At 44.1% G+C, this 8,824-nt stretch overlaps 1 protein-coding gene across 1 annotated transcript in view; it reads left to right on the forward strand.

The window, feature by feature from the left end:
• Window positions 1-8,444, forward strand: part of Snx10 (sorting nexin 10) — a 167,324-nt gene extending 158,880 nt beyond the window's left edge. Inside the window, exon 8 of the mRNA XM_048786371.1 lies at window positions 8,415-8,444. Within this exon, the coding sequence (XP_048642328.1) occupies window positions 8,415-8,429 (15 nt within the window). The 3' untranslated portion in view covers window positions 8,430-8,444. The remainder of the gene's footprint in view (window positions 1-8,414) is intronic.
• Window positions 8,445-8,824: the final 380 nt, after the last annotated feature.

The raw sequence follows: 8,824 nt of genomic DNA on the forward strand, positions 1-8,824 counted from the left end.
TGATGTGTATTGGCAATCTTATACTGGTGATTAATTGCTGGGAAAGTAATTTCTTTATAATTGCACTCAAATGCTTTTGGTGGCCTGACATCATAGGGAACTTAGGTACGCTGGCTTCGAGTGGCCCCAGGAAGCTGACTGAATACTCTCATCGCACCCCAAAATGAACCCAAGTCTTTGAAAATTATAGCAGCAGTTAACATTTCTTAAATGCTGACTCCGTGCCAAGCAGGGTGTAAAATAAGTTTGCACACATAACCTCAGCTCTTGTAATCTTCACCCAAAGCCCCATGAGGTAAGCGCTACGAAGCAGGTTTACTGGCCCAGTTGGAGACCACTGGGGAGGTCAGTTTCGTTGTCCAAAGTCACACAGGCACTGGGAGGCAGACACAGGGTCTGGCTCCAAAGCCCAGTAGAGGCCCTGCAATAGCTGTCCCACTCTCCTTTCCAAACTGGCCTTCCCCTACCTTCTCCCCCTCTCTTCCATCCTAGCCATGCAAACCTCTTGTTGATTCTCAGCCCTTTCAAAAGTTTCCCTAGCTCAGTTCCCTTGCACTTTAAGTTAGGTGGGCTGGTCTGTTCTCCTGCTCATGGTTATGTAGCTGGGTTCTTCTCACATTATGAGTGTCACCTCCTTTGGCAGACTGTATCTGTTCACATCACAGAAATAGGCCTCCTGGCTAGCAGGGGTGGGTGGGAGAAACTCCACTTACTAGATTGACTCTCTTTCCCTTGTAGTATTTACCACAATCTATACTTATCTTGTTGGCAATAGCATTTTGTTTCTTTATTGTCTACCACTGGAATGTAAATTCCATGAAGACAGCAGCCCTGTCTGATTTATGTGTCATTCTAGCTCTAGCATCTAGGGTGTTGACCAGGACTTCATAGATGCTCAGCCACTGCTGCTGAATGACAAGGAGCAGGGTACCAGGAGCGGACTGCAGGTTGGATGCCTGGCAGGTGTGCAGACTGGGTGGGCTCTCAAGGAGGAAGGGAGAAAAGGTGCTGAAAAGGACAGGTGTGGGGCTTAGGAATAAGGACACCCTTCCAGCAAAGCACACTGCTAGCCTTGTGCTCCCATCCTCCATCAGGCTCACTCCTAACTCACCCCTGCCTTTCAAGCATCTTTTTGTCTCCCAGCAGAAATACTTAACTTCCCCTGTGTGGTGGGAGATGTTGAAACGGACTTTGGTTGTCTCATGACTGATGGGGACTGGCATTTGCTTTGTAGAATCACTGTGGACACCAGACAGTCCCGGAAATCCAAGAAGACAGCTAACCAAAGGGACTTCAGCATCTCACAGGTCAGACGGAGGTGAGGGAGTGCTTGACAGGGATGCCTGCTGACCACACGCCTCCTTGAAAGGTGTCACAGCTCGTTACCAGCCTGTTTTCTTGGTGAGAAGTGACTCGACCTAATGCTCTGGTGTGAGTGCCCTGGCTTGGGAGGATGAGCTGGTCCTAACTAAGTATGAAACCAGATATTTAATGAAATACCTTTGTACCCCAAGGTCAGGAGGGAGACTGGAATGGCCTCTTGAATTTATTTGCAGGGTCATTTGCTCCAGTTTCTTGGTGGCACACACACAGCAGGGCTCCAGTGTGAAGAGGATCCTCAAATAAGCACATTGCATTTGCATTCTCCAAGTTCAAAGCGCATCCTGGAAGCCTTTCAAAGCACCTGACATCCTTTCAAGTTAGCTGCTACAAAGGCAAATGCAAACAGAGCGCGTTTTGGGGCATTCTGTCAGTCAGCCCTCAATCTGTATGTTCTTCCAGACACTTCTTCTCCTGCCTGATTTATTTCATATTAAAAGGGCTGTCAGTCTGTATCACAAGAACAGGTTGAGAAAGAGTGAGTGATGTTTGTCGAGTGGCTTTTTTTGTTGTTGTTTGTTATTGCTAAAAATAATGGTCTCCCCTTCTCCAGCCATACTCCTGACTCACCCTAAGTCACTTTTCCAAGTCCCTCCTCGCCTTGTCTGCAGGTATCCACACATCAGGCGACGAATTCCATGTGCTAGAAGCATTTTCATTAGAAACGTATTCTGTGAGGCTATGACAGACCCTTTTTTATTATCCATCAAATATATCTCTTTTTACCATCTGATGGCTTGGCAACAGGACCATTCTTCTTTCAAATAAAATAAATGTGCCTGCAACGTGGCAGAATATTCAGCGTTGAAGAGGCTTTGCCCTGGCTAATGCGAGCTGCATTCTGTGGGCTTCATTATAGTGGGACACTAATGATGCTTTCGATGGCTCCCTGTGGGATGGCTTTACTGTACCAGCTGCATTATTGTTTTATGTTAGTATATTGATTATTGCCTTCTCCTGTCGTTTAGGCCAGGTTTCCCTACTTTTATCTGCTATTTTGGCTTACAAACAGAATTGCTACACCATTCTTTACTATTAATTTCTCTCTACTCTTGAAGGGGCCTAATTCCTGCGAACCAACCAATCAAGGCCATCTTCACTTGCCATGTGAAAACTCTCAAATTACAAAATCACCAGAAGTCAGATTCTCTCCAGCATAGGATCTAACCTAGTGGCTCTAATTTGAGGGTATATGGGAATTATTTGTGGGAACTTGTTGAAAAGCAAGCTCCCGAGCCCCTACCCCCAAACTGTGGCAGGTGTAGGGGAGGGGCCCAGAGCTCTGAATTTTAAGTAATTTACTCAGGCGATGCTCAGGAGAAGGCTTGGGGCTGGGAGTGGACTCAAGTGATTGGCAATGAGGGGATGGCAGGGAGCTGGCAGGGGATCACAGGCTGCCTCTTTACCCAGACCCCACCCTCTTCCCTACAGTTCTCCTCTGTTCTCCTTCCTTGTTCTATCTTCTCTCTCCATCCCTCTTCCTCCCCTTCTGGCTCTACTATAAAGAAGTGTTTCAGAGTAATAATTTACTCAGTAGTAATTTACAGAAAGGCTCAAACCAGAAATATTAACATTGCGTTCTGCTCTCCAAAAGAATTAGCTGCATAATACTATTTTGTGGTAAAGAGACAAGAGGGAGAGGGGAGGAAGAAGAAAAATATTCTCGAATAAAAATTATGCAAATGAATGCTCAATAACAAAGTTTTCCAGGGGCCTGAGAAAGATGGTGCCTTTGAGGAAGCTGCAGAGCCACCTCCAGGAGGTTGGGTCACTGGAGAAACCATCTGGGCTTCCAGGAGGGTCAGATTTGATAAGATGCTGCCATGGGAGGGAGCATCCTAGGCTATACAACCTGTATCCACCTTTCCTCTTGGAAAACACCCACTGGAAGGCAGCCCCTGAAAGGGAGGGGCAGAGACACGAGGACCCAATGGGAGTTAGGAAGAAAGCTCATGGCACATTCTCAATTAAATAAAGTCTATTTATTATAAAGAAAGATAATACCCAGTGACTCAGGAGACTGAGGCAGGAGGATTGCGAGTTCAAAGCCAGTCTCAGCAACTTAGAGGGGCCCTAAGTAACTCAGTGAGACCCTGACTCTAATAAAATATGAAAAAGGGATGGAGATGTGGCTCCGTGGTTAAATGACTCTGGGATCAATCCCTGGCAATAAATAAATAAATAAACAAGGAAGAAAGATAATAAATACTTAAAACATTAATTTCTATTTTTTTAAATTATTTGTGTCTAGAATTTATTTATTGTATTTATGTAGTAGAAATATTATACAATGGTGAGCGTGGATACTATGTGTCTTATCCTAATTGTGACATTGCCTTGGCTACTTCAAGTTGACCATGGCTGGAGTGTTTACATCACAGAAATGAGGAAATGATGTAAACCAGTCCTCCATTTATTGTTTTTGTAGTAGGTAGAGTTAAGAAAGCAATGGAGACAATGTTACTAATGCAGATTGAACATTAAAGGGTGTCATGTCTAGAGTTATTACATGGTGAATAGCACAAAAATCTGAGGAAATATTCTTCTAGTGTTTGAAAACTTTATCTGATTCAGCAAAGAAGTCACTCCTGTCATTGAGGAACATATGTAGTTTTGACAGATGTCCTCATCTTTTTCACGTTTGTTCTACTCATTACTGTAAATGACAATGGCAGTGCTATTTGTGTCACAACAGATTCTTATTCCTCACTTGCAACCTACAATAGGAAGGGCTAGAAAAGTTTGTCCAAAATTGGCAAATCTGTTCGTGAGAGAATAGACTGGCTATTAGGAATTATAATAAAGAGTCATGCTAGTCTAATTAATTGATTATTTATTTTTGTGTGCTGGGGATTGACCCCAGGGCCTTGTGCCTGCTAGGCAAACACTGTACCACTGAGCCACATCCCTAGCCCTAATTTTATTTTTGTTTGTAAATGATGTGCTATATATCTTCCAAATCAGTAAAAATTTACAAATATATGTGCAGTAAGCTTACAGTTTATCCAGAGAGACAGTTTTTCCCTGCCCCTCCCTTCTCAGCAGATTGTGAAACCTTCATTCACTGCCCTAATGACACTGACAAATATAAACAGGGAACTTTTCCATGGGAACCCCAAGTGGGAAGCAAACTTCCTCAGGGCTTATCTTTCTGGCTGGATTACAGTCCTCTTGAATAAAGAGCCGGTGTCTGATTCTACCCCTGACGTGCTATCTTGCCTAGCACAGAGCCTGTATTCAGAAAGTGCTCAAAGAGGCTGAACAAATAGCCTATCTCAATATGAGCAAGTCAACTAATTGTTACATAAAATACCCATGGTAAGAGTAAAACACAGAAAGATCAGAAAATAGAGAGAGGAAAAAAAAAAAAGACTCCATGGTCCCTTATACTTTGGGACTAGAAATTAGGATGGAATTTCTTTTTTATTTGCACAAAACACTCTTTGACAGTTTACATTTGGGAAGGTGGCAAAACTTGTCTCTCTGTCCCTTGGCCATCTTTTCTGTTTATGGCATAGTCTTCGGAAGCCAGCCTGTGTTTGATATGCAAGACCAGCGAATTGGGCCTGGTGAAGACTGCAGCTGAGATGAAGAGGAGAAAGGATAAGCAGGAGAAGGGAAGGTCACACTCATTAAAGGTCTAGTTTATATTCTCACTAGTTACAAGCAACCGTGCTGCATATCACATCAACAATATTTTGTTTGAACTTCACCACCAGCTTTGCAAAGCTACTCTATCAACCTCATTTTGTACTTCAGGAAATGGAAACTGAGAGAGGATCCACAACCAGACAAGCCTGTCGCAGACCTGGGTTGCCCCTGCCAGGGATGCCCACTCGGGCTCTTCCTATGGACATCTTGACTGAATGACTTTTTAGCAAGGAGACAGGGCTTTCTTTTCTCATGGCCCATAGCCTTATGGAGATGCATAAGTTTCGGATCATATTTTGGTACATATGAGCCTGTGAGCCTGCTCTAAGAGGATATCGGGTGTCTGTTTTGGGGGGGGTAGGGGGAAGCTGTGTGAGTCAGCAGAACATCGGGGACTTGGGGGTTGCCGCAGGGCTCTTCTGCTTTAGAGATGGCTTAATGGCTCCTGTGCTGGGAATTTTCTTGGCTTCTTTCAAAGAGGTCAAGTCCTCAGGCTTTGGAGGAAGGGGATCATCAGGAGGCTTGTTCTGTGCCAAGCTTGCCCTGAAAGCACCCAAGAGAGGGAGCCTCTGGAACACTTCTCAAGTGGCTTGTTCCACTGTTTTAACAAATTTGACTTGCAAGGATTTCTAATTTACATTTACTCTGACTTTCTCACCCTATTTGCGTACATTTCCCAGATCTGGGAGATGCTGTTTTCAGAGAACTCACATGGCAGTTACCCTTGGGGACTTTGGATCTTGAGTTACGAGAAGCTCCCAAGTGTGTTAGTGCAGAAAGGGCTCTGCAAACCTCTCTGTGCCAATGTTTTCCCTCAAGCTGGGCCAGAAGGTGTTGACCTTAGAGTGGCCCAACATCGGAATGGGTGGCCACTTCTCCCCACATGGGTCTAATTGCCCTGGCATTTCCTAATTCCTCACTAATTCCTGTGATATTTGCTATAATAACGTGTCTCACAATGAACTCATTTGGTATTAATGTGAATGTAATATGCCGTTCCATAGGAATTCCACTGTAATTTAGCAATCATTAATGTCCACTTATTGTAAAGTGGTACAGAAAACACTTTATCGCCCGCAAATTGCCCAAGCGATTTCCCCCTGTGTGTGTATGTATGTTGTGTGTGCCATTTTTAATGAGGTCCTTGTGAACTCTGGAACCCTAGTAAATATAAACTTCCTATAAAGTCCCAGGTTGTAAATCAGGCAACTATTGCAAGTGACCTTACCATTGAAAGGTCAACTGTTCTTGGTCCCATCAAAGGACTTTGATCTTTTGCTATGTCCAAGGACATCTCAGTACTTTGTTCCACTGGGCTTGCATCAAGGGTCTCTTCAGCCATGTGCACTTCCTGAGGTCTGCTGGGAGCTCCCAAATTCCTTCAGATGGCCATTTGTTGCATTTCCATCCTGACAGCCACAGGGACAGCCACATTCGCCTCCCCCATTCATGGGAATTTTCCTCTGTGACACTCCTGAATGCTAAGAGAACCAGGGCTATTTGAACCCATCCCACTTAGACACTAAACTCCTGTCGCAATAGTTTCAGCTAGATTTAAGATCAAAGGCAGAGGTAAAAGTCAGTGTAGCAATGCAAAGCATTAATCTCCTATGTCAGTTGCGTTCACTGTTGCTTTTTTAAAAAAAAGCATTCAATGGCTTGACATATTATTCATTTATATGCAATGGGAAGAATTTACTTTACTTCTTGCCATATACTTACCAATACATCTTCTGGGCTTTATTTACTTATTTATTTATTTTTGAAACAAAGGTCATCTCTGTACTAAAAATAATCCCCACCAAAGAAAGGCAACACCCCACACCTTTCACTCTTCTCTATTCTTCTGATACCATTTTCTCTGTGATGTAACTGAGTGATTTTGCAGCAGAAAGCTCCAAAAATTAAACCTGAACTTTCCAAATAGCTTCCTAATAACCGTTGCCCAAATCAATGGGGCTCCATGAATATTTTGACACAGTTTAAATGGGTTTGTATCCTCACCACTGAGATCTGGTGATTTAGCCTGTCAGCCTGCAAATGTGGAAATATCACCTCTCACTGAGCAAAGTCCAATATCTCATTAGAAATGAAAATAGAAGAGAAGGGAAGCACAAATGCTGTCAGTGGCGGTGAGGAAAGAAATTAAACCTCCGGAGGCCTGTATATCTTATACAAAAGATTATGCACTGCCAGGCTATATAAATCATGCCAGGGCTCTGGGGCTGCAATGGGCTAGAAAATAAAAAACCATAAAAGTGTCATATTGAAATACAGTCACTGAGAATTCTTTTATGATGAGTCTAAATTCGCCTGACATTCTCGCAAATTCAGGGGCCTGCTTGGGTTGTTTATACCCGGCCTTTCTCTGTCAGTCACGAAGTCCCAGTTTCCACAGCAAATTATTCTAAACAGGGCTTATTATCAAGGCATAAAAAAGTTAAAACACAGATGGCTGGAGAGTTCCTGTTTAATTTAAATGCCCTGTGGCCCACATCAACGTGAGTCTGTCTTGTCCTAGATTTACTATCAATAAATTGGCTGCACTTATTAGATGGCAGAGGCCTAAGATGTTGGTGGGGAGTATTTCAAATAGAATTAACATGAAGAGATGCAGAGCCGTATCCTATCATCTGTGAAATATGGAGAAGGGCAAGTCATACATAAACAGGTATGACCACTCGTACTGGGGTCTACACGGGCCAGTGTGCCTCCATCAGGAGCAGGAGCCTCGCCCGTGACAGGTATTAATTATTGTCTCAGGCTTAATTAGCAGTGGCATTTTCTCCCTGAGTTAAAAATAAAATTTTTAAATAAATGATCAGCATAACATGATCAAATGGTGATCCAGATTTTCTGAGCAAGCAAGGCAAGTTTGGGCCCCCAAGAATCAAACAGGGCATATACAAGGATTTTATTTAGAATGACACACTGCCAGTTGGTGAAAATATGGGCCGGCTCTCTCCTGGGCTGATTTATCTTACAGCCTCGCTTGTACATCAACCAGCCAGTCAGTGATGGATGCTCGTTGAGTTTCTTGCTGTGTTGAGGGCATTGCAATGGGTGACTGGGAAGGTTGGAAAGAGGCGGAGAAGCCCCTGTCCTTGAGGCAACGGGAGCCCAGGGCACCTGAGCTGGGCATGGAGATGAGGGGATTCATTGTGAGTATATTACCAGTTGCCATTAAATGTCCCTTTTATCTAAAGGACAAGACAACTGCAGGGTGGCATCCTGGCAGCAGGAGAGCTGGCCTTCTGACCATCAACAGAAATAGGCTAGAGTCAGGCAGACCCGGGTTCAAGCCCCGACTCAGCCTCTTATGGGGTGTGTGTCTGGGAGTCCATTGCAAATAACTTGATTTCTTTGCTCTTTGGTTTCTCTAGGTGAAAAGAGAATGATCTGGTCTGTCCCAGAAGGTGCTTGGAAGGATCAAGCATGAGGAAGGACACGGGCAGACCTGGCAGGGAACCTGGCCCACTGTAGGCTCAGCAAGTAGCGATTGTGTAGCACCTGCCATGCTGACTTTTATGCTACAGGGGACTTTTCTGATCCACTGGAGGAACCAGTCAAAATCCAGTTAGAATGAGGGACTCAGGCAGCTTCTCATATTCGTGGAGAAGCTCAAACTCTTCTCTGAATGGTCTGTAACCAAAATCAAATGCCTGCCCAGCCCCTCCACACAGAGATTGTCTCTCTTCTGTAAGAAATAGCACAGCTTAGGGTTTGGGAGAGAGTGTACCAAGGGAGAGAAGGTGGCTCATTCCAGTCACATGGCCAACCTGCTGCCATCACT

This window comes from Marmota marmota, unplaced genomic scaffold, assembly GCF_001458135.2.
Source record: "Marmota marmota marmota unplaced genomic scaffold, marMar, whole genome shotgun sequence".
Lineage (NCBI taxonomy): Eukaryota > Metazoa > Chordata > Mammalia > Rodentia > Sciuridae > Marmota > Marmota marmota.